General features: G+C 40.7%; 1 protein-coding gene across 1 annotated transcript in view; it reads left to right on the forward strand.

Annotated features, from left to right (window-relative positions):
• Window positions 1–26241, forward strand: part of LOC127419098 (laminin subunit alpha-5-like) — a 112310-nt gene that overhangs the window by 83721 nt on the left and 2348 nt on the right. Inside the window, exons 56-77 of the mRNA XM_051660216.1 lie at window positions 1159–1300; window positions 1412–1511; window positions 1704–1817; window positions 2371–2556; window positions 2683–2825; window positions 4181–4363; window positions 4456–4592; window positions 4696–4849; window positions 4996–5138; window positions 6106–6268; window positions 6408–6539; window positions 9051–9193; window positions 9326–9458; window positions 10143–10286; window positions 11010–11140; window positions 11490–11648; window positions 11836–11962; window positions 12065–12207; window positions 18474–18663; window positions 20358–20492; window positions 24095–24242; window positions 24428–24558. Coding sequence (XP_051516176.1) covers window positions 1159–1300; window positions 1412–1511; window positions 1704–1817; window positions 2371–2556; window positions 2683–2825; window positions 4181–4363; window positions 4456–4592; window positions 4696–4849; window positions 4996–5138; window positions 6106–6268; window positions 6408–6539; window positions 9051–9193; window positions 9326–9458; window positions 10143–10286; window positions 11010–11140; window positions 11490–11648; window positions 11836–11962; window positions 12065–12207; window positions 18474–18663; window positions 20358–20492; window positions 24095–24242; window positions 24428–24558 — 3181 coding nt within the window. The remainder of the gene's footprint in view (window positions 1–1158; window positions 1301–1411; window positions 1512–1703; window positions 1818–2370; window positions 2557–2682; window positions 2826–4180; window positions 4364–4455; window positions 4593–4695; window positions 4850–4995; window positions 5139–6105; window positions 6269–6407; window positions 6540–9050; window positions 9194–9325; window positions 9459–10142; window positions 10287–11009; window positions 11141–11489; window positions 11649–11835; window positions 11963–12064; window positions 12208–18473; window positions 18664–20357; window positions 20493–24094; window positions 24243–24427; window positions 24559–26241) is intronic.

The following is a 26241-nucleotide window of genomic DNA, read 5'->3' on the forward strand; positions in this document are numbered from 1 at the left end:
GCAGAACAGCATCTCAGAATGCACAACATGTCGAACCTTGAAGCGGATGGTCTACAACAGCAGAAGACCACATTGGGTTCCACTTCTGTCAGCCAAGAACAGAAAGCTGAGGATGCAGTGGGCCTACCATCTGAATGTCGCAGCAGAAATCGAGATTCGTCAGACCAGGCGATGTTTTTCCAATCATCTACCATCCAGTTTTGGTGAGCCTGTGCCCACTGCAGCCTCAGTTTCCTGTTCTTAGCTGACAGTAGTGGTACCCGGAGGGGTCTCCTGCTGCTGTAGCCCATCCGCCTAAATGTTCAACATGTTGTATGTTCAGAAATGCTTTTCTGCATAGCACTGTTGTAACCTGTCATTATTTGGGTTACTGTCACCTTCCTGTCAGCTTGGACCAGTCTGGCCAGAACTGCGAGCTCACTGGATGTTTTTTGTTATTCGCACCATTCTCTATACACTTTAGAGACTGTTGTGTGTGAAAATTCCAGGAGATCAGCAGTTACAGAAATACTCAAAGCAGCCCGTCTGGCACCAACAATCATGCCATGGTCCAAATCACTTAGAACACATTTTTCCCCATTCTGATGGATGATGTGAACATTAACTGAAGCTCCTGACCTGTGTCTGAATGATTTTATGCATTGCACTGACGGCACATGATTGACTGATTAGATAAGTGCATGAATAACTAGGTTAACAGGTGAACCTAATAAAGTGGTCTGTGAGTGTATATTTAAACAATAAAAAAATTCCACAGATTGTCCCCCCCCCCGAATCAGCACAGAAAATATCGGCCTGCCAGTGGTCAATTTAATGCAAATATACATACAGTAGCAAATGAGATGTCCACAAAATTGCAGAAATCTACAGTTGTTATAGACAATATTTTTACTTAAAGAAAACGTGGATTATCACATGGCTATTAGAAGATTTTGAAAGAGAGACCTAACACTACTGTTTATCAGGCAAACAAGCAAGGCCAAATATCATCTGAATCTCAAAATGGCCAGATAATCATGACCAATATGTATATCATATATATCAGTCTTTAACTATTATGTTATGTGCATACTTGTTTTCTCTATTACGATCACATCTGATAGAATTGTGTCACTAAATGTAACATTGCCTTCTGATTGTGTGTTTTTTCTTGTGCAGTCTGATATCGGGCTCCAGCCAAGGCAGTTTCATACAGCGAGCTCTGAATGCATCTCGGGCGTACACTAATATTATAAACAGTGTGCAGGAAGCTGAGACTGCAGCTAAGTCAGCGAATGAATCGGCGACTGATGCTCTGGAGGTACAGCCAAACAAACACACACTCAGTCTCGTTCAAAATCTCTCCAAGTTATTTCATAAAGAGTGAAACCCCAAACATGAATAATAATTATTGTTTCTTTATGTGATCCAGAAAATAAAGGACAAAGATTTGCATCAAAAGGCTGCAACACTGAAAAACCAGAGTATAGAGCTTTTGAAGGAGGCAGAGGAACTTAATAAACAATGTCAAAGTAAGAACAACAGGCTCTGATCTGAATCTGGATTAAATAGCAACTGTGCTAAGAACAGGAACTGAGTAGTCCATTCTGCTAAAAGTAGAGATAGCTGTTTCTATACCTCAAAAATGAACAGGCAGTTCTCCAAGTTACGCTGTCAGTTAAATGTGAAATAATGTTATTAAATATTTGTTATTGATTTGACAGGTCTGAAGCCCCACTTTGACTCTATAAAGAAGAGTTTGCAGAATGTCACAGAGAAGAAAGAGAAAATTATCAAAGACCTGAAGAACATCCAGAATAACCTCAATTTTAGCCGAGGTCAGAGATCAAAGTCCTTTTAAATTTCTCCTATCATGTCATGTCGGAATTAGCTTAATTACAAGATGACAACTCTTCTGCTCTGAGCTCTTTACATCCTTGGACTCAGTAATTATTCATTTCTATGGCAATTAACGAAACGCTCATAATGGCAAAATTGATCTAAGTGTGGCTTTTTTTTTGTAGATATTAGTCAGTGTGTTGATTTACATCTACTGTATATTTTGCAAAACACTGACGAACAATGAAGGCATACCAGGTAACATGGTTTTAATAAAATGACATATGAAGTGACTAACAGGTGTTGTGAGTCCTATGCTCTACCAGTTGAGCTACAACTGTTGAAGTCACTGCTATTTATTTTTATTAGAAGTAGTATTTTTTTGCTCAAGCGGAAGTCAGAGAAAATTTTAATTATGATTTTGACAGGAATGTTTTTGCCTAGTCAGAAATGTGTAATTACATTAATTCCAACATGACATCAATGCAACATTATCAGAAGATTAGCTTCATTGAACAAAACCCTGATAAAAATGTTTTTGTTGTGATGCAGAAGACATAGCGAAAGACATCGCAGCAGCTAAAAGGGCGGTGGAGAAGGCAAACAACACAGTGACTAATGTTAGCAACACACTTGCTCCAATTCTGAAGCAGCTGGAGGAATGGCAGAAGCAGTACGGAGACTCCAACACCACCACTGATGATATCAACAAAGTACTCAATGATGCCGATACCTCAGGTGTGTGATTGTGTGTGCTTATTTCCACTTGTGACTGAGCCACGTTTGCCTTCTCAATATATTGTCACTGTTGTGTGCTTTTATTGTAACTTTCATGTTGAGTCTAATGTTTGTGTGTCCCTGCAGTGGAGGCGCTGGGTGACACTCTTCCTCAGCTGATGAAGAAGCTGGGCCGTCTGCAGAACACTTCGTTTCAGCCATCCAACATCTCTGACAGCATCCAGAGGATCCGGCAGCTCATCGAGCAGGCTCGCAACACTGCTAACAAGGTACAGCTCTCCAAAAGGGTTGAGCTTCTGTCATGATATTCAAAACAACACAATGCACATTACAGCAAACATTTCCCATGAATAGTAAAACATACAACAGTATACGAAAAGTCCCGTAGGAGGGCCAAATCACAATGAGATCTTAATATCTCAAATGTTTCTCCTAGACAACATTGATATTGAATGGAGATCAAATAGGGACTTTGCTTAAAACCGGCGGGTCCACAGGAGGGCGCTATAACGCAAAAACAAATTTAAAAATAAAAATAAAATCACTTAAAAATTTAAAGTCCCTGTATACAAAGGTCAGGCATATGAGGTATCGTTTGAAAGCTTAGAATCTGAACTCTTCCAAGAATACCATCACTTTTGCATGTATGTTACATAAAATAACAAATAAGATATGATTTTTTGTAAGTCATCTAATACATACGTCACTTTTATGCATTTTTATTATTGCTGCTGTAAGCCCCAAATAGCTATAAACTTTATATTTGCTTTTACCTTAGGTAATTGTCTAAAAAATTTGCCATTTTTTACTTGTCTGTGAGCTTGCTTGGCTGAATAATCCAATGTTATATCTTAGATGTCCAGAACAATATATGTCATCCAACAGGAAAAGCACACTAAACAAATCGTCATAAAAATATGTTTTCTATTATTGATGATAAAATGTTATATAACATAGCAAAGATGAGGATCGCAGCTTTCTAATGACACCTAGGTTGAGCTTCTAGTCCACTCAGAGGCCGATATATTCAATAAAACGATGAGGGTGGTGCATAAACTGAAAATTAGATTGAACGTCTCTGGACGAGCAAATCAGTGGGGGCTAAAATGCATTAGAGGGCCACCTACATTTCAGATCTGTATATTGTGATGGAATGTGTTAGAGAAAAAAATTGCATTTCTAGTACTTGCTGCCATCTAGTAAAGGCATATAGTTAAATATATTTAGAATCAGAATCAGAATGAGCTTTAATGCCAAGTGTGCTCATGTACACAAGGAATGTTTTTTGGTGATAGGAGAAACAAGTGCACACAGAATATTACAGTAAGACACAAAATATAAAACAAGGTAAGAGTATAAATAGACATACTAAAAAAATAGGATATATAACATAGAATGGTGTATGTACATGTGCAAGTGGTAATATATGTGCAAGGTAGGGGTATGTACAGTTATTGAATTAAATATGAGTGAATTTACATATGTACATAATATATATATACATTATTGCGCTATGGGGGAGTCCTGAAGGCAGTTTAATTTAAGTGCACAAATTTGTAAAAGAGGCTAACCAAACTAGAAACAGCATATGTAGTTGTCCCAGTTAAACTCTTCTTTCTCTCAGGTGAGCGTGTCAATGCAGTTTAATGGTAACTCAGGAGTGCAGGTGAGGACTCCCAGTAACGTGGCCGACCTGGCAGCCTATTCGTCACTACAGATGTACGTCAAACTCCCTCGTAGCAGACGCAGACGCCGCCAAACTGCAACCGCCAAGCCCCAGTTTGTCTTCTACCTCGGCAACAAAAACGTAAGCCAACCTCTTCAGTCAACATATTCACTGACACACGTGGTATATTTTAATAAACATGTATGCTTCTGTGCTGTATATGTGTGTTGTAGTCTAGTAAGGACTATATGGCAATGATTCTGGAAGGGACAAAACTGCGCTGGTATTTTAATGTGGGAGGAGATACAGCACAGGTGTTGATGAAGCAAGACATGGGAAATGATTACTTCAACAAACTTGTCCTGGAGAGGTGGGAACCCCCTCACTGTCATTCCAAACACTGCCAAGCTTAGATTTTCTCAATACTGTTCATTAGCTCAAATATATTCAGTCTGTATATTTTGCATGTGCAGGACTCTACAATACGGTCAGATGGAAATGTCTGTTGATTCAGAAGGCACAAACATAGTTAAACAAAGCATGGAGGCAGGAGGAGACAATGGCCTACTCAACTTACCAGCTGAAGATACTGTGTTTTATGTTGGTGGTTACCCCAGCACGTTCAAAGTGAGTCATGCTCTTTTGATAGTTGTTTGATAGAACAAAGTATTTCTGGCAAAAATGACTCTCGTCATAAATCTAGAAAGTAATATTTGCAAGAATTTGATGAAAACATCTCAGAATCTCTCTCTTTCTTTCACAAACATGCACAGCCCCCAGTGGATCTGAACATGACGTCTTCAAACTTCTTCAAAGGCTGCGTTGAGTTGCTAAGTCTTAACGAAGAGCTAATCAGCCTCTATAACTTTGAAGAAACCTACCAAATGAACACCGCAACTGATCTCCCATGTTCAAGGTTAGAGGGCTCTCTTAGTTGGTACCTATTTTAAAGGGTTAGTTCACCCATAAATGAAAATTGTTTCATTGATTACTCTCCCTCATGTTGTTCCAGACCTGTATGACTTTCTTTCTATAAGGAGATGTTAGGTAGAATGTTCACACTGCTCTTTTCCATACAATGAAAGGATACATTGATTAGAGGCTCCAGAAACGGCATAAAAGCACCATAAAAGTGACTTGTGCACTATATTCCGAGTCTTCTGAGGCAATATGATTGCTTTGTGAGGAACAGACCGAAAGTCGATATTTACTGAAAATCTTCCCCTCCGCCACAGATCTCACGTTTGTACATATTCAAACTTGCCACATGAAGACGAGTCGTGCCAGTTTTGACATCAGCGATATCAAACAGCACTGGTTCTCATGTGTCAAGTAACGCGATGTTTGGAAATGTGGAAATGTGAATTTTATATGAGAGCTGCGGTTCTCAAAATATTTTTAGTTAATGATGTCTAACATTTTAGTCGGTTCTTCACACAAAGCTATGACAAGGCTTCAGAAGGCTTGAAATATATCAGTGTTTCCCAACCTTTTGTGCTGTAAGTACCCCCACAGCACCATCAGTAAGGCTCAAGTACCCCTTAATCAACACAAAACCAAAGATGTGTACAAAAGGCTAAATATAATTTAATGTTATCATTAATATAGTACTATCCCTGATGTACAAAATGAAAAGATGAAGTTTCCAGTTATGACGTTTATTCATCAATGAAAAAAAAAACGTGCCATATGAGCCATGAAACTCACAATTAGAACAGAGTAATGATGTTAATAATGCTACATTGCGAAATATAAATTTTTAATATACATTTTACCATGATGACAGATGACAGGATTTTCCTTTTTGGGTGATTTATTTATTTAAATGATACTATCTTTGTGAGAATGTGTGAAAAACTGCCCTTCTCCATATGTTAAAACAGGAAGAGGCCTTCAAAAACACCACAATGGGTAGTTGACGGAGTTTATTTTGATGGTTCGGGTTATGTTGAGGTTTTATTTGAAGCACGTACTGACGATCGCCTGTTTGAGCAGTATGTCAAAGTCGTCTCGCAAAACGGCATTCTCATGTTGTTCCATAGAGGGGTGAGATACTGTTTTTTTTAGAGATCTCTTTTTACATAGGCTTTTTGACATTTAGACATAATGTATATTACTGTACATGTTACAATTTGTTAATATTTGTTATGCTAATATTCATTGTGTGTCACTTCTTGATTCTCAGGACAAGTATGTGTGCGTGGCCATGCATGAGGGTTTTCTGAGGCTTTTCCATAACCTTGAGGGAACTATGATGAATCACACATCATCAACAGATCTTTCAAAAATAAAAATCAGCAACGCTCAGCCCAAATATGTGAGTGACTTGCTCAAGCTATTCCAGTATATTCCTGTTTACTCACTAACCTTTCCAAAAACACAAATATTCAAATATTATTGTATGTGAAAGGTGCACTCAGTATTTTATTTTATTATTTTTTTTTTTTTTAAATGAATAGTATTTGGAAAATTAAGTTTAGCCTCTTAAACCCAGAGTACCGGGCCATTTGGAGGCGCTGATCACGAAAAAAATTATAATAATGGTATTACTCAACAACCACTTGCTTGAGCTGCACAAAATAGGTGTCGTTTTAAAGCTTAGTTTCTTATCTTTACAATGAATATAGCTGATCTGACCAATTCTAAAATACTGCTTTTAAATTTGCTGATAAATTAGAACTGTTCCATTTAAATAATAATAATACAGTAAAAACAGTAAATGGTACAAAATATCATACAACCATGTGTTATATTTCTTTGGAAATGTCTTGAATAGTAGAATATGAGCAAATTTGCTTCATTCAGAGGCCAAACTAGTGAGAATTAGCATGTGAAATCCACATGTATCTTTAAAAAAAAAAGGATAAACACCATTTCCGTCACATTTTGGTTTATTGCTTCATGGAAAATACATATAGTAAAAGAAAATGAGATATCACAATTTGCAGCAGGCGATCCTATATAAAACATGCCCTCACTCGATGTCATACAATTTGTAAATCCAGAGAAATTCCTCAAAGAGCTCGTGACAAGCTATTTTGGCTAGTGCTAATGGCAATTGCTATAGCAACGCTGTTCTCACTGAAACAGGATCCTTCACGTCATATATGTGTTAGATCCCTATCATTGGATCCCTAGAGAGTGTCAGATTCCATATTTGGGCAATCCACGTGTCACGTGTTCAGTGTGGGGGTCAATAATACAACCAGAGCGCACATACATAGACTGCGCACAAGAGGGTGCTCAACGCACATTTTGGGAGTTATGGCATAAGATGGTAAAGTGAGGTGAAATGTATCATACGGGATGTATTTGACATAATTTTAAGTGTTTTTATATATTTTTAATTTTTAATTTTTGGCATTCATAGTTTTCAGTTATTCTGTTTTTATGTTCAATATAACACTAATTAGTTTCTGGAGCGTTTTTTTTTTTGGACACTGATACATAAAAGTCCACCGTCCTAGGGAACCATGGTTCCATATGCTATAACTTTGGATTGCCTTGTCCTATCAACAATTAATTTTTTTCCTGGTATAGCTGACATGTTGAAGAACAACACAAAAGTAATATTTTTGACCATCCATACTTCCTGTCTAAAAGGTATAATGTAAAACTGAATAATAACTGAAAAGCGCTTTAGCTTTGGGTGTTTTGTCAACAGTGTTGTAGCATAAGACTTTAATTATATTTGATTAAATTTTAAAAGGTTTTCTAAAATAGATACCATGCAAGTGACGTTCTTTGCAATATTTGATTCTCCTCAGCTATGTTGAGAACACATGATCAGCCAAATACTACTCACTTTATTGCTGCAACCTCCCAGTATACTACTGGACACTTTTGCTCACAGAATAAATCTTTGCTGACTGCAAATAGCTCAATTCAGTTCCATCAATAATGAAAAACAATTGCTTTTACATGATGCTGCCTCCACACCACTAGGTGTCAGTATAAGTCTCATTCAACTGCCAGCACAACATAAACAAAACATTACTAAGTGCACCCAATGTCCCTGGGTACATTCCATTCAGAAGGGATCATCCCTATGCCCTATTCCCTTCAAAGACTTTACCAACCACTGTGAGAGCTTTGGAGGGCTGAAAGGAGTTGGGCTCAAAAATAAGGGTCATTCGAAATCAGAACTCATTTCTTAAGTAATTTTTCTTGGAAATTCTGTTTGAAGCGATCTTACAGCATGACTATCATGATTGTTCTCCATTCTAAGTGCCCTTCGGAGGGTGATTTATCCTGTTTGGTATGCAGGGCTTTTCAAGGCAAATCATTTCACTTGGCAGCCATTTTTGGAACGCTTCCGGGCAGCTATTTTCAATGGATACAAGCGACATGAAAGTACAGCTCCTATCTATTTGAATGGGGAAAGATCAAAATATTCAAAACGGTTGGTCAAGATTACGATCAAAGAATTTAAACTTAAATTTAAGTTAAGTTTAAGTTCAATTTAAAATGTCACTTAAACTTTAACTTAAATTTAAAACCAGCAGGTATCATAAATTGAGCTTCTTTAGCATAAAAAAACTAGACTGGTTCAGCTAATGCACATGCGTATTCTCGCGTCTGTATCTAAAGGGTAATTGTCTCTTTTACGTGTGAGGCGGGACTTCCTTTTCTACATCCATTACTCATTAGTCATTAGGCATTCCAGTTTCTCTCATTCATTTTAATAGCAGTGGTCCATCTCTGCTAAACTTTCTCTGGTGCACCTTAAACATACATGAACTGACCCGAAATGTATATCAGCATGGTTTTGTCGAAGTCATTATCTTTAAGTTTTATTTTAATATTCTGTGTTGTCCGTTCTTTTTAGCTGGATGTTATCTTTCAACTTGCCAAAAATGAAATGCTAGTGAGGATAGATCGTCAAAATTTGTATACACTGTCGAGCAAAGAGCTTAATTTCACAGGAAGCTACTTCCTGGGTGGAGTACCAGAGGATCAGATGCCTGAGAGGTAACCATGAAGACAATTCCATTAAAAAGTTATATTTAGACCCAGTTGACGGCTGGTCATAGTGTAAATCTTGAACTATTGGTGTAAAAAAAATAAAAGTCTCTTCACAACAGTTTGTGCATTTCTTTGCAGTCTGAAAAGTATGTTCCCTGAGCGGGGCTCCATAAAAGGTTGCATGAGGAACATTAAGGCCCTGAGACGCTTTGTTCAAATGAAGATCATGAAGAGTTCAGGCATCAGCTACGGCTGTCCTGACAACCTGCTGGTGAGAACATGCTACCACAACCCCCCATCATCAAATTACAACTGAACAAACTTAAAGATAGTTTGGTTCCATTCAGTTATGACTGCGTTCTTCTATAGATGCAGACTTTTTTTTTGCACACCAATGCTGCTATGGTAAATGCTTAGGTTATGAATATTAATTAGACTATGAACTCTTGAGGTCAAGTTAATCTAATCTAGTTAATATTCAGTGAGTCTTGGCTTGGCCTTAGTAGAATTCTTAAATTCACATCCAAATCTAAGGATGCTATTTTGGAGAGATAAAAAAAAAAAACAGTTTGTTTGGTGCAATAAAGGTGAATGAGTTGTAACCTTTGTTTAATTTGCAATAATTCTATGGTACAATTAATTTCTGATTTATAATTACTGTAAAAATGTTGAAATCTGAAAACTATTTAACAAAAAGCTGCTAATTTTAGTTTATGCAATAACAATTTTACAAATATATTTGAGACCATTCTTTCCATTCTTTCCTCCTCCAAATTATTTAAAGAATCGCTAAATTACTCAATACGGAACCAGAATCATTAAGTGGAATTGGAATTGTAACAGAATCTATAAATCCCTTTCCAAACCTACTTTAAGTGGGATTAAGGGATTCGTCTTTAAGGCAGATGAAAGGGAACATCCTGTAATTTCTAAAATTCTCTTTCTATGGTTTTAGTTTACTCGTGAGGTACATTTTGCTGGTGAAGGTTACCTAGGCTTAAAACTGGATGGTGTACCGGATGTTCCTGATAACTTTTACGCTGGCATTGGCTTCAGGACAGATCAACAGAATGGCCTCATGTTTTATCATAAAGGCCAGGTATAAACAACCCCACTCAAAGTTCTACATAACAAATCATATAAAAGGAATATTCCAGGTTCAGTACAAGTTAAGCTCAGTCGACAACATTTGTGGCATAATGTTGATTACCACAAAAATTTATTTCGACTCATCCCTCCTTTTTAAAAAAAATAAAAAGGTAAAATCTGGGTTCTAGTGATGCACTTACAATGGAAGTGAATGGGGCCAATTTGTAAACATTCAAATACTCACTATTTCAAAAGTATAGCCACAAGGCCTAAACAATATGCATGTTGACATAAGTTTAGTGTGATAAAATCGCTTTCTTGCCATAAACCCTAAAACCCTGAAATGACTGTAAAAACAAGTATTTACAGTTCAATTTGTATGCAAGTTTTAACAGAAGAATTAGTGTAAGTGCTTTTATAAAATTATAAGCCTCACATTTCTGCCTTTAACCCTCCAAAAATTGGCCCCCCGTTGGCCTCACTGTAACCATGATTTTGCTTTCTTTTTTTTAATGAAAAGGAGGGACAAGTCCAAATAAATGTTTGTGGTCATCAACATAATGCCACAAATGCTGTTGATTGAGCTTAACTTGTATTGAACCCGGAATATTCCTTTAAGAGTATTTAAACAAACATAACATTTCTATTTGAAATTATGATTATTAGTGAATCCTGTTTGAGCTACTGCAGGCATGCTTTAATTGTGTGTATGTGTGTGTGTTTCCTGCCCCAGAGTGATGTGTGTCAGGTTATCTTAGACAGCGGACATGTAGTAGTCAGTGCTGGCAAAAATGAGGTCAGATCACAAAAGTCATACAACGATGACAACAGTCACTATGTTGCATTCTACAGCAATATAAATGGGTATGTCACTGAGATTTATACAGTCTTGCACTACATAAGATTTTTTAGTTAATAATGAAGAAATTGCCATTATTGAATGAGTACATAAAAAGTCTTAATCAGTGTTTTTGTCATGTTTCCATTCAAAGTATCTAAAATGTATCAAATTTAAGTCAAGTTTATGCTTAGAACAAGGAGTAATAGAGTAAGAAAAATAAACTCTGACAACAAGTCTTATTATCTTACACAATTTTGCTTCTCAAGTAAATGTGTCTTGTTTTAAGACACATTTTATGAAACTTTCTAAGTGTATGTTTGTTTATAATAGTGTGTGTGTACAGGGTTGTGTAATTTTGTGCCTTTTGTTTAGGTTGCGCATTTATATAGATGATGTGCTTGAGAGTGGAGGTGGTAGCATGGCCACCAGCAGGGCGGCCCTGCAGTCTGACCTTACTTATGTGGGCGGTACACCGGAGTCAAGCGGCCTCACCAACCTCACCGGCTGCCTTAGCAACTTCTTTATTAAGAGGTATGTGATGTGGAGAGAATGCAATGAAGAGGGCGCAATTTAAAAAATCGTAGAAGTCTGGAGAATTTTTTTATTTATGAACGGAAAATGCTGAAGGAATAATCTAACTAAATCTTTCTCCTGTAATGAGCTGGATGTGAAGTTACGACAAGACCAGCTGCTATAATTAAAAAAAAATTGTTTGTAGAATTAATGAACCACAGATTGTGGAGGATCTTAAAAATGTTCAGGAGGGACACAAGTACACATTCAAGTGCCCAGGTTCTTCAGAGCCACTGGAGATTCTGGATTCACCACGGAGAAAGAATCCAAAGGTATTGTTATAGAATTTGATGACTGTTCTTGTATGAATAACTTTGTTCTATTAAATGAATAATAATAAACACACACATCTTTTTGTGAACAAACTGAAAAAGCCACATGGAGGTTCAAGAACCCGCATGGCCCGTGAGTCCTGCCAGGGTGAGGCGGCCGTCCAGGTGGTCGACGCCCATCATTTCAGTGGCTCCTCCCACAGCCACCTGCGGTTTGACACACTGCCTCAGGCATTTAGCAAGGCGTGAGTGTTACAAAATCCACAATTGCAAACCATTACAACATGATTCTTACATGTTCATTACGTACATGCACATGAATAAATGAACGGATAGAATCCCTTTCTGTTGCACACAAATAGACATTCCTTCATGTTTAACGTTTACTAGTCATACTTTTTCAATTTCAGTTTCTGAAGATTTGATCATGACACTTTTGATGACATAGAGTGGGCCTAAAAAGTATTTAGACACTGAAGCCACACTTAAAATTAATGTCATTGCATTGGATAACAAAAATCAAAGCAAGTCATCTGCAAACAAATGATGCTAGAGCGTTTTTCAGAAATAACTTTACTTTCCTCAGCTTTTTTGCAATTACTTTTTACCAGCTGGTCTCAAGGTGATTTTTAGTGGCTGTATGTCCCTTAGACAGTTGCTCTCAAGTTCACACAGATGTCTTAGCAGAGTAACCACTGTTGTAGTTTATCACATTAACTATGGACATGATCCACTGATGACAGTGTCCAAATACTTGATGTCTTACAGTAAGTTTCAACAGTGTATATATTGTTTTTATCATTTTAATCGTAAAAAAACCCTTCTTTGTGAAGTTTTGTTTGAAAAGTGTGCATGTGTTTTGAGGCCACTACAAACACATAAGTTAATTAAAGGGATATTTCACCCAAAAATGAAAATTCTCTCATTATTTACTCACCCTCATGATATCTAAGGTGTGTATGACTTTCTTCACCAGAACACATTTGAAGAAAAACAGACAGGTCCTTAAAATGCAAGTGAATTGAGATTTCTCTTTTGAAGCTCCAAAAATCAATGACAGTCAGCATAAACGGCATCCATACGACTCCGGCGGTTAAATTAATGTCTTCTAAAGCGATATGATCACTTTTGGTGCAAAAAAATATCAATATTTAAGTACTTTTTAACTATAATCCAACATTGTGGTCGCAGCTTTTCTTCTTCTGGGGGAAAGCCACTCTAGTCTCCCCCGTGCCTTGCCTTTTACCTATGCCTTTTACCTACGCCTTTTTTGCTTCCCGGCTGGCGCTGGAGGCGATTTGGGGGCTTCAATGGGCGTGGCTCCGCCGGGTAAATCCCCGCGGACCTCCCATTGCCCAGCACGCTCGTTTGCCCCTGGCGAGTTCCGAGAGGAGACCAGCTCACCCCAGGGCCAGCTTAGTGTCCCTTTCGGTGCTCCGGATCGGGATGAGTGGATCCCTCAGGTGGATAAGGCAGTTGCGGTGCACCTGTGCCCACAAAGCGCAGCCACCTGGTGGGATCGCCCGGCACTCCCTTCCAAGGCCTGTAAGACGACGTCATCTCTGACGGCCAAAGCCTACAGCGCCGCTGGTCAGGCCGCCTCTGCCCTGCATGCCATGGCCCTCCTGCAAGTACCCCAAGCCAAGGCACTAAAGAAACTGCATGTGGGTAGTCCCGATCCTGATATGATGCAGGCGATGCAGGCGACGAAAGTCATGGCGCGAGCACTCGGGCAGGCGATGTCCACCCTCGTGGTCCAGGAACACCACCTGTGGCTGAATCTGGTCGAGATGAGGGACACGGACAATGTTCACTTTCTCAGTGCCCCCATCTCCCAGATTGGCCTATTCGGCGACACCGTCGAGGACTTTGCCCAGCAGTTCTCGGCGGTGAGGAAGCAGACGGAGGCTATACAACACATCTTTTCCCGGTGCGGCTCAAGATCCCGTATCCTGTCTGCTCGCCGAGGGCGTCCCCCTGCGGTGGCGAAAGCCCAGGCGGCTCCACCTCAGCCCAAGTCCAGTTCTTGTTCCCAGCATAGAGCCCCCTGCAGGAAGCTGACGCCCCCGCTTCACGGGCTGGCACGAGGACCCGGAAGGCTCCTAAGCGCCCCTGAGACGGATGACCCAGGGAGCGAGATGTCTGCTACAAACCCGGAGCTGGTATCCAGACCACTCCATCCCCCTGTGGAGGGCCGGAAGGTAAATCCTTGGTTTCCTTTTCTTTTATGTTCGCCGCACCCCAAACGGGCTGTGGTACCCACATTCTCAAAAGAGATGTTTCCTCACTCCCTGGGTCACATAGCCAGTGTTTACGACTGCCGTTATCACGGCAACTGGGCACTGAGCACCTGAGACTTAGATGCCCACAGCCAGGTGGTTGTGACGGACTGCAAGGATGTCAAAAAGTCCCTCCTCCCCCATCATTGACCCCCCCTGACGCCAGGTACATGGAGCAAGATAAGTGCTTCGAGGGTTCCCTCAGCACAGCCACGAGTTCGAGACGAAGCAAGGCTCCTCGACATGGCATCCCCTGCTCCCTCCTGCCGTGAGGCCCCACCCACAGGTAGGTTAAACGCGATTGTCCCCTTAGTGCCCGGAGCTTGGACGCATGGCTAGCGCTTTCCAACCCGTTGCGGTGGTTGGCGAGGACCATACGACTAGGCTACGCGATTCAGTTCGCCAGGTGGCCGCCCCAGTTCAGTGGTGTCCGCTTCAGTGAGGGGCGAGAAAGCCACCACCTTGCGTGCAGAGATCGAGACCCTTCTGCGCAAGGGCACGATAGAGCCTGCCCCTCCACCCAAGATGAAGAAAGGGTTTTACAGCCCTTACTTCATCGTACCGAAGAAAGGTGGTGGGTTGCGGCCAATCTTGGACCTGAGAGTTCTGAACTGGGCCTTGCACAGATTCCCGTTCAAGATGCTGATGCCAAAGCACATTTTGCCGTGTGTCAGGCATCAAGATTGTTTCACGGTGGTAGACCTGAAGGATGCGTACTTTCACGTCTCGGTTTTACCTCGACACAGACCCTTCCTACGGTTTGCTTTCAACGGCCGGGCATATCAGTACAAGGTCCTCCCCTTCAGCCTGTCCCTGTTCCCTCACGTATTCACGAAAGTCACAGAGGCAGCTCTTGCCCCGTTAAGGGAAGTGGGTGTCCACATACTCAACTACCTCGATGACTGGCTGATTCTAGCTCACTCTGGAGAGTTGTATACGCACACAGGGACCTCGTGCTCAGGCACCTCAGCCGGCTAGGGCTTCGGGTCGACTGGGAAAAGAGCAAGCTCTCCCCGGTTCAGAGCATCTCTTTCCTCGGCATGGAGTTAGACTCAGTCTCGATGATAGCGCACCTCACGAGCGAGTGCACGCGGTCGGTGCTGAACTGCCTGGAGTCGTTCAAGCAGAGAACAGCGGTTCCACTGAAACACTTTCAGAGGCTCCTGGGGCATATGGCATCCTCGGCGCCGGTCACGACCCTAGGGTTGATGCATATGAGACCGCTTCAACGCTAGCTTCAGACTCGAGTCCCAAGATGGGCATGGCACCACGGCACACATCGTGTGGCCATCACGCCGATCTGCCGTCACTTGTTAAGCCCTTGGACAGACCTTGCATTTCTACGGGCATGAGTTCCCCTACAGCAAGTGTCCAGGCACGTCATCATTACAACTGACACCTCCAAGCGAGGCTGGGGTGCCGTGTGCAACAGGCACGCAGCCGCTGGCTCATGGACAGGACCGCAACTGTGTTGGCACATCAACTGCCTCGAGTTGCTGGCAGTATTGCGCACCCTGCGGAGACTTTTGCCGTTGATCCGGGGCAAGCATGTGTTGGTCCGGACGGACAACACAGCAACAGCAGCGTATATAAATTGCCAAGGCGGCTTACACTCACGTCGCATGTCGCAACTTGCCCGCCGTCTCCTCATATGGAGTCAGCGGTGACTGAGGTCGCTGCGGGCTACTCACATCCCGAGCAACCTCAACGCCACAGTGGACGCACTGTCGCAGCAGGTGATGCTCAGGGGAGAGTGGAGACTCCACCCCCAGGTGGTCCAGCTGATTTAGAGTTGTTTCGGCAAAGCACAAGTAGACCTATTTGCCTCCCTAGAAATCTCCCACTGCCCACTCTGGTATTCTCCGATGGGGGACCCCCTCAGCCCAGACGCGCTGGCACACAGCTGGTCCCGGGGGCTGCGCAAGTATGCGTTCCCCCCAGTGAGCCTACTTGCACAGACCCTTTGGAAGGTCAGGGAGGACGAGTAGCAGGTCACCCTCATGGCCCCGTATTGGCCCACCCAGACTTGGTTCTCAGACCTCACGCTCCTCATGACAGCCAAATTCCCTGGAGGAAGGACCTTCTTTCTCAGGGACAGGGTACCATCTGGCACCCGCGCCCAGACCTCTGGAACCTCCATGTCTGGCCCTTGGACGGGATGCGAAAGACCTAAGTGGCCTACCACCAGCAGTGGTAGACACGATCACTTAGGCCAGAGCTCCCTCCACTAGGCAGCTTTATACCCTGAAGTGGTGTCGGTTCGTGAATTCATGTTCTTCCCGAGCTGAAGACCCTCAGAGATGCGCAGTCAGGTCAGTGCTTTCCTTCCTGCAGGAGAGGCTGGAGGAACGGCTGTCCCCCTCCACCTTGAAGGTGTATGTGGCTGCCATAGCGGCACACCACGATACAGTGGATAGTAAGTCCTTAGGGAAGCATGACCTGATCATCAGGTTCCTGAGAGGTGCCCAGAGGCTGCATCCTCCTAGGCCATGCCTGTTCCCCTCATGGGATCTCTCCGTGGTCCCCCTGGGCCTTCGCGGAGCCCCCTTTGAGCCGCTAAGAGTCAGTCGAGTTGAAAGCCCTCTCCTTGAAGATGGCCCTCCTGATTTCGCTCACCTCCTCTGCATTCTCTGTCAGCGATACCTGCCTGGAGTTCGGTCCAGGTGACTCTTAATTAATCCTGAGACCCCGGCCGGGCTATGTGCCCAAGGTTCCCACAACCCCCTTCAGGGATCAGGTGGTGAACCTGCCCCAGGAGGAGGCAGACCCAGCCCTGTCGTTGCTGTGTCCGGTGCGTACTTTGCGCATCTACTTGGATCGCACGAAGATCTTTAGAAGCTCTGAGCAGCTCTTTGTCTGCTTTGGCGAAAAGCGGAAAGGGAACGCTGTCTCCAAACAGAGGCTTGCCCACTGGATCGTGGATGCCCCACCCCTTTGGGAATACGAGCACAATCTGGCATCCTCGTGGGCACTGGCCCATGGCACCTCTCTAGCAGACATCTGCAGGGCAGCAGGCTGGGCGGCACCCAATACCTTCAAGATTTTATAATCTCCGGGTTGAGCCGGTTTCGTCCCGTGTTCTGTCAGGTACAAACAGGTAAGTTCGGGAACACGGACAGCTGTCCAGGTGTATCGCTTGCGTATAGCGCCTTTCCCCTTCAAAGAGGCGAAGATGTGCGCTTCTTTTCCCATGCGAGTTCACAAACCCATGAACCCTGGATGTCCTTCCTCCCTAGCCCTGTGGCTCGCGAATTCAGCGGAGGAATTCACAGCCGGAACCAGTACGTGTGCTAATATGCCCTTACTGAGGTAGGTGCTCCACAGGTGCCGGTTACTCCGGTAACCCCCTGTGATGTATTTTCCGCAGTACGGTTTCCCTGTCGGCAGACCTGCGTCTCCCTTCGACAGAGCCCTCTCTGTCCCGGTCGCTGTGTTTGTAGATTGTTGGGGGAGGCTACAGACCAGTGCACCTGCTACTACGCACGCAGCAGCTTGCTTGCACCTGCACTGGCAGTCCACGTAACATGGTTCAGCTAGTTGTGGCATTTCGTATAGGGACCCCTAGTGTCACTACATCGACACAACGTCGAGTGAGTGACAGAAGGGGAACGTCTCGGTTACTGTCGTAACCTCCGTTCCCTGATGGAGGGAACGAGACGTTGTGTCCCCCCTGCCACAACGATGTACTACCTGCTGAAATGGCGGGACCCTGTCTCGGCTCCTCAGCACAAAACCTGAATGAGTGGTTGCGAGCCAGCTCCTTTTATACCCGTATGCCCGGGGGAGTGGCATGCAAATTCCACTCGCCAATTCTCATTGGCCTTTTCTCAAAGATCTGAGGTGTTCGGGGCTCTCAAGAGCGACCCCTAGTGTCACTACATCGACACAACGTCTCGTTCCCTCCATCAGGGAACGGAGGTTATGACAGTAACCGAGACGTTTTGGACAATCAAAAGAGAAATCTCCATTCACTTGCATTTTAAGGACGTACTGAGCTAAGATATTTTTCTATTTTTCTTCTAATGTGTTCTGGTGAAGAAAGAAAGTCATACACATCTGGGATATATTGAGTAAATAATAAGATAATTTTTATTTTTGGGTGAACTATCCTTTTTAAGCTTTTTTAAACGTCACTACCTTAGACCTGAAAAGCTGAGGTCATGAGATCTAAGATCATTATTTTTGTCAATAAAATTTGATACCTATTTTAAAATTACATTATTGTTCCGCAGGCCACACATCTCTCTCAGTGTGCGTGTAAACGCTACAAGCGGACTGATCTTCCACGTGGCGGGAGGGAAGAGCCAGAGAACCATGACACTCTCTCTGTCTGATGGTCACCTGTTATTGCTGGTAAATGGTGGAAAGAGGAAGGCCAGCATCCGTAGCAAAAAGAGATACAGAGACGGCCTATGGCACATGGTTCGTATGTGAATGAGATTTTTTTCCCCCATGCTGTCGACTAATGACTGTTTATTATGAGAAACAAAAGTGTCTTCCTCAATGTGCCGTTCAACAACCTGAAAAGCTGAATCCTCCATTGGGCCACATTCAAATCTTTTTTTGGTCTTACTGGAGACATTTATTGATGAAAAAGTATGTTTGTTTAACCCTTGTGTTGTGTTCGTTTTGTACTTACACATTTTATGTTCCCGGTCAAAAATTACCGGCCCACCAAGATCGCTTATAAATCTCTCATATTGCATATATTATCACAAGATATTGCATTAGATCTTTTTATGAACTTCTTTTTTAGTAATTATGATACTCTTGTTTTGAACATATTTAAAATATACTGTATTTGTATATTTTATTGATAGAAGGATTAATTGAACTAAACTTATACCAGGCCAGTGGGGGGCACAAAATGTTTTAATAAATTACATAATAAATTCATAACCACTTGCTTGGTCTGAACAAAATAGGTGTCGTTTTAAAGCTTAGAATCTGGACTGTACAGTGCATGTAGCTGATCCTACCAGTTCTTAAATAATGCTGTTTAATTTGCTGAAAAATAAGAACTGTTTCGTTCTCATCATTTGCAAATTTGTTATCACAACAATTATATTCAGAGTTGGTGAAACCATAAAAAAGATGAGATAGCCATGTGTTATATATCACTGGAAATGTCTCAATTAATAGAATACAATGCAAATTTGTTTCACTCAGAGGCCAAACTGCAGTCAGTTTTAGGGAATGAAATTCACACTGACACAAATATAACAAACAGGAGTGGCTTTTAATCACATTTTTCCTTATTACTTCCGGAAACATACATATAACATAGACAATGGCGTATCATAACCTTCAGCAGACTATCCCAATTCAAACAAATGAGTACAATTACAAAAATAGTGACATTTTATTAGATAACACATATGACTTGCCAAATTGCTCGAGCAAAAAGAAACAACAATAAATTATTAGTACAAGCAGTGCATATTGAATGGATCCCAGAGCGAAACGAGACTCCACAACCTCCGGAGAGGAAGCGGGTTAAATAGACTGGGAAAACTGCGCGGCGGTGTTCCCAATCACTCGTCAGCTCAGCAATCACCTGCGAACACGACACAAAACACCCACAGCAAAAGAAAAAGACACGCCAGCAGGTGGCAGACTGACAGGTTCGTAACACACACATTCACATATGTGCTCATCTAAAGGTTTGGGATGCTCCTGAACACTTAATAATTCTGTATTTTGTAGTCTAATCCATTCATTTCCAATGGCCGGTCATTTCTGACTGGGAACACAACAAGTGTAACAAAGTGAAATAAAAACAATAAAATGTAAAAAAGTTGTCTACTTTTTTTTGTGTTTTCAGGTACCACATGTGAACAAAGTCAAGGAACTTTATTACAGTTGGATTAAGTAATAATAAAAAAAATAAAAAACATTAAGAATAAAAACAATGACCAGAACACAACATAAGGGGTAAATCATCCACCTCTGCAATCTCTAGGCAAAAATGCCAAAAACATTTATAACAAAAAACTGCGATTGGTCTGTCCGGTTCATCGCAGCCAGCGGTGAGAAAGTATTCTGTGGTTTTTCCCACACAGATTTGTGTTTTTATAGAGCTCTGACTTTTATTATCAAATATTGACTTTATCCAGGTCTTTGTGAAAGTGGAGGGTGGCAGTGCCATTCTTACAGTGGATGGGATCGAGACCCAGAGGAAGAAAGTGACGGGTATTTTTGGTGCTCCGCTCTACATCGGTGGACTTCCCTCAGACCACACTTCAGCTATGGTAAACACTGCATTACACACACAATATCTCGGTTCCAAAACCTAGTAAGCTGCTAATGAGATGCTAAAGCCCTGTTCTCACCGCCAGCTACTTTGTTTTTTTGTTGCTTAGATGTCACTAGTCCCAGTATTGCATGCCACTAGTGGCTGGTCCTACAGCTGTGGCAGTGAATAGAAATTGGTGGACTGCACAGTTGGCCATAGCTTTGCAAAATCTGTTCACAGATGAGATATATCGCCAGTAAAACTCAGATATTATTCTAATTTGACAAGGAATCTGTTTTCTTGATGCTAAAAAAAAACATTCTGAAGGGGAAAGTGTTTTATATTAAATAGAGGTAGACTGAAATATCGGTTTTACAGATTATACAGATACAGATTAGAACTATGTTGTCGATAGTTTATTTTTTATTCCTCTGTATTCTTCTGTTGACGGCAGTAGAGAATTCTGCAGTTAGAATGGCTTGGTTCTACAGTCTAACTGCAGCCTCTAGAGGTGAAATAAAAACAATCCCTGACTGGGATTGCTGTATGTAAATCTGTCATCATTGACAATATTCATCCATATTTTTATTCTCACTTTAATGCATATTTTGTTATTTTGATGAGATAATCAAATGTTCTAAATTGAAGCAAACGCATGATTTTTTTTTGGACTAATATAAAAAGTGCCCTGTCAGTATATATGTTGTGTCTCCAACTTCATCTTGTGAATAATAAGAAAAAAACCTGGTGGAAAAAAAATAATCTGATGAAATATACACTGGCGGCCAAAAGTTTGGAATAATGTACAGATTTTGCTGTTTCGGAAGGAAATTGGTACTTTAATTCACCAAAGTGTCATCACTATTTGAAAAAAGTCATTTTTGATCTAATCTAGACAGGCCCCATTTCCAGCAGCCATCACTCCAACACCTTATCCTTGAGTAATCATGTAAATTGCTAATTTGGTACTAGAAAATCACTTGCCATTATATCAAACACAGCTGAAAGCTATTTGGTTTGTTAAATGAAGCTTAACATTGTCTTTGTGTTTATTTTTGAGTTGTCACAGTATGCAATAGACTGGCATGTCTTAAGGTCAATATTAGGTCTAAAATTGCAAAAAAAAGAAACAGTTTTCTCTAGAAACTCATCAGTCAATCATTGTTTTGAGGAATGAAGTCTATACAATGCTTGAAATTGCCAAAAAAAATGAAGATTTCATACAAAGGTGTACACTACAGTCTTCAAAGACAAAGGACAACTGGCTCTAACAAGGACAGAAAGAGATGTGGAAGACCAGATGTACAAATAAACAAGAGGATAAGTACATCAGAGTCTCTAGTTTGAGAAATAGACGCCTCACATGTCCTCAGCTGACAGCTTCATTGAATTCTACCCGCTCAACACCAGTTTCATGTACAACAGTAAAGAGAAGACTCAGGGGTGCAGGACTTATGGGAAGAATTGCAAAGAAAAAGCCACTTTTGAAACAGAAAAACAAAAAGAAAAGGTTAGAGTGGGCAAATAAACACAGACATTGGACAACAGATAATTAGAAAAGAGTGTTATGGATCTTAAACCCATTGAGCTTTTGTGGGATCAGCTAGACTGTAAGGTGCGTGACAAGACAGCCACATCTATGGCAAGTGCTAGAGGAAGTGTGGGGTGAAATGTCACCTGAGTATCTGGACAAACTGACAGCTAAAATGCCAAGGATCTGCAAAGCTGTCATTGCTGCACGTGGAGGATTTTTTGAAGAGAACTCTTTAGTTTAAGAAGTTCTGAACATTTTTTTCAAATTGTAATAGTAATTTTTCACATTATTAATGTCCTGACTATACATTATGATAATTTCTTTCCATAAGAGCAAAATCTGTACATTATTCCAAACGTTTGGCCGCCAGTGTATACTTACAGTATATACATAATCCTGAATCTGGTGGATATATCCTATAAAAATCTTAATTTGGTAAATACTTCAATATAGAGCATTCTTATGGATTTTCCATCATTTCAAAATTTTTATCCCAAAATAAGTGTATTTCGGGCTTGCTTATAGTTAAAAGTCCTGTGTTATACACCAAAATGCATTTATGTTTTCTGGTTATTTTTGGGATTTTGGTTGCACAGTAAACTGCATCTGTAATTTAATTTATTTTGGTCTTGTGTTGCCTCTATGTCTGTGCCTGTCAAAGTAAGGAAAGACTAAGAAACTATTTTAACATTCTATAAATCGATCTTAAAACCATCGGCCATTTAATCAGCTATTGGCCTTTTCCAAGTAATAAGTATCGGCAAAATCCATCGGTGGTCCTCTAATATAATCTGCAGCAGTTCTCAGTGTATCATATCATAAATACTATCTATCAATGAATTGATCAAATTCACTCAAATAAAGGCCAACAATTTCTGACACAGTTTTCCACACATAATTTTTTTTTCTTTTTTATTATATCCATGTACACTATTGCCTCCATTCGACTCCAGTGTCTCACAGGAGATGGGTGATGTGAGCTCCACTGACTTCACTACCATTTAGGGTTGCCAACATTCTGTCAGCCTATAGTTAATGTTATGGTAAATAGTTTTAAAGTTATAGTAAAATGTTTTAACTAAACATGCATTGTACTGTACTTTGTATTAAAAGTGCAGCAGTTTTTCTCTCAGTCACATGGCTGAGGATCTCTCTCTACTAGAACGATCACTGACATTATGCAATGTAATGCCATGTCAAGAATATGGATTTACTGGTGTTTTGAAATCACAGTGGTAGGAAACAATTATCATGTTTTGAATTATATGTTTTAAACTAAATTCTCCAGCTTTTGATGGAAAACACGACAGAAGACATGCACTAATTGTCATTGATCTTACTTGATCTTCCCCCAGCTGCCTCTGTAAAATGCATTGTCTGTGTAAAGCAACTGCCGATATCTCACACGAAAGGTGTCTGTGTTTCAGGTCCATTTCTCTCGATTTGTGAAACATTCTCAGCAGTTTGGATGTGAGATGCTAAAATACAGGACAAACAACATTCCGTATGGATTCAATACAAAGCACAAATATGGGACAAATACGTATTATTTGGGATGGTTGGAAACCCTACCACCATTGGTAGCCGCAGCCAACTGTTGCTTGTATTTTGCATAAAGTTAAACTGTTCTCAACTTTGTTGTGTTTCTTGAAATGCCCACATCATTGATTCCAATAAAGTCATAAAGACATTAGCATGTTGCTAAGCTAATGATGTGATTTTATAATAACAAAAATACTTGGCACACTTAAATATTGGGTAAAATAGTAATTTTTTATAATACTGAACTACTGTACTAAAAAACTGTTTATTCATAATCAAAATTCCTTTCGACATCTTCCGGGACATTTTAACTGAGCTTGTTACAAATCCAGATATCCTGATTCGAAGGCTATGTAATTATGCTTCCCACCTTTTGCATTGGTAGCACATCTTTGATATCTTAAAATGCTGTCTAGGAAGGCAGATCACTAGGTTTTGGAACAGATCTTATATCTTAAGACCCTATAGGGGCAAACTTGTACCAAAATGACCTTGCTGCTTATTTGAGTATCTCTTTCTGTTGCTCACCCTGTGTCTATCAGCCTGGTTTCATTGGCTGTGTGAGGGATTTGAAACTGAATGAAGAGACACTACACAGCCCGTCTCACAGTGTAGGGGTGGTACCCTGTTTCCAGCAGCTCCTGCAGCCTGGTGTTTACTTTCCCAGTCAGGGAGGATATATGACCATTGGTGAGTCACCAACTTCTCATTCTATATCAGTTACTTTGAATCGAACACTCCACTTTAGATTTATTTTCAAGAAGTTTCTACAAGGTTTACTATACACTTGAGATTGTTCACATTTACTACACATTTAATACAGTGGGTTAATGATTGCTGCTCTCTCTCTCTGTGTCTCTGTATGTTCACGTTAGATGAATCACTGGTGCTGAGTCGAGACCTGGAGATCCATTTGGAGGTTAGACCAGTTTCTGACTCCGGGCTTTTGCTGCATGCTGGAGCAAAGAGAAATCAACAGCTGAGTCTCTATTTGAATCAGGGCCAGGTGACTCAACCATACATTTGAACACATATACAAACTTTAGTAAAGGAACTTTACAGAGCAAGGACTAAATGAGATTTACAGCTTTATTTCATTGTTAATTCTGCTTGCTAAGGGAAGCGTCACTATTATAATGTGTGCTTAACTCGACCCCTTTGTGCTACAGACATGTATGACATCACAAAATTGACCCTTTGCTAAGCTCCGCCCACCTTGTTTAAGGTTGCTTGCTCTCAAGCTTTGCAGAACTCCCCATAGGAATGAATGGGAGATTGCCGTAAACGGAGTTAACAATATTCTTACGTGGGTTGGAATGAAGAGTGAAATTTTAAAGCATATTTATCTGACATTAAAGACATTTTTTAAATACACAATCATTTGACTGAAAACTGTGGAGTCTGTGAGTCAGGATTAAGGCAAATGATTATAACAGTCACTTGAAAAGTAAAAAAGTGTCATTTTATAGCGATAACACACCTGATAACATAAGTGAACAGAACTGCTCATAACGTCTCAAAACACATTCACAATGATGCTGTGAACTCTTTATTTACTATCACTTTTACTAAAACCTGAATCAATATATAAATGAATTAACATTGTTATTAGCTTTATTTTGGAGCAAATGTAGGTATCGTTGCAGATGTCATACATGCTCATTTGGGAATGAGAACTGACACAGTTTAATTCATAGCATGCTCTTCTCAATATTTATTTAATGATTTTTTTTAAAAGAAAGAAAAACACTGCATGTGTCTTCTCTGGGTACTTCATGCCACTATTACATTTTTTTTTTTTTTTTTTTTGTGGATAATTTCTATTTAAAATCCATATTAAAACTACTCCAACATCCGTACTCTCATTGGAAAAAAAAAAAAAAGCAAGCATTTGTCAGAGAAATGAAGCATGGCAACAGTTGCTAAGATAGGATTGGTCAGAAACGCTTTTAAGGTGAGGCTTAGCGAAGGGTCAATTATGTGTCTACTGCTTTTCTAAGTGATCAGACTAAGAATTTTCACCTAGTGGCATGATAAATAGACAGAAAATCACATAAAATTGCAGCGAAGGAGGGACCTGGCCCATATCTAGGAACCAGAATATTATGGAAACTTGGGGGTGGGCCCAGTACACAAGCAGCTAGCAACCACTAAGAACACCTTAGCAACTGCACAGCAGTGCCCTGGCAACCACGCACAACATCCTACCATTGTGGCGGCAAGTTTTGCACAGACAAAAATCTAGTTTCATATATGTTTTCCTAAACATTTTAAAAAGCTTTCCTTAAAACTCTGTTCTTTGGATTTAACCATCAATATAAAGAGGGAGTTACAGAGGCAATGGACCTTTTCACAGTCTGTAGTGATGCGTTTCTATTTTTTAATTTTTTATTTAGTGTAAATTTGTAACATCATTCTTTGTGTTCTATTACCCTGGCATTATTTTAAAAAATAGTCATCACTGCTGCAATCCACTGCTCTGTATTTTTTTCTACTTTTGGAAAGTCATGGAAATGTAATAGTGGATTTTTTTCTTTGGTAATGGAACAAATGGGAATGCAAAAATAATTTTTGCTATGGTTCCCCATAAACTGCTATAGAAGTTTACCTGCTCTAGTTTATTTCCAAATTCCAAACCCAGAAACATAAAAAAAAGTGTCCATTCAGGTTTAATCATACTCTTTGATAG

The sequence above is a fragment of the Myxocyprinus asiaticus genome, chromosome 28, assembly GCF_019703515.2.
Source record: "Myxocyprinus asiaticus isolate MX2 ecotype Aquarium Trade chromosome 28, UBuf_Myxa_2, whole genome shotgun sequence".
NCBI lineage: Eukaryota > Metazoa > Chordata > Actinopteri > Cypriniformes > Catostomidae > Myxocyprinus > Myxocyprinus asiaticus.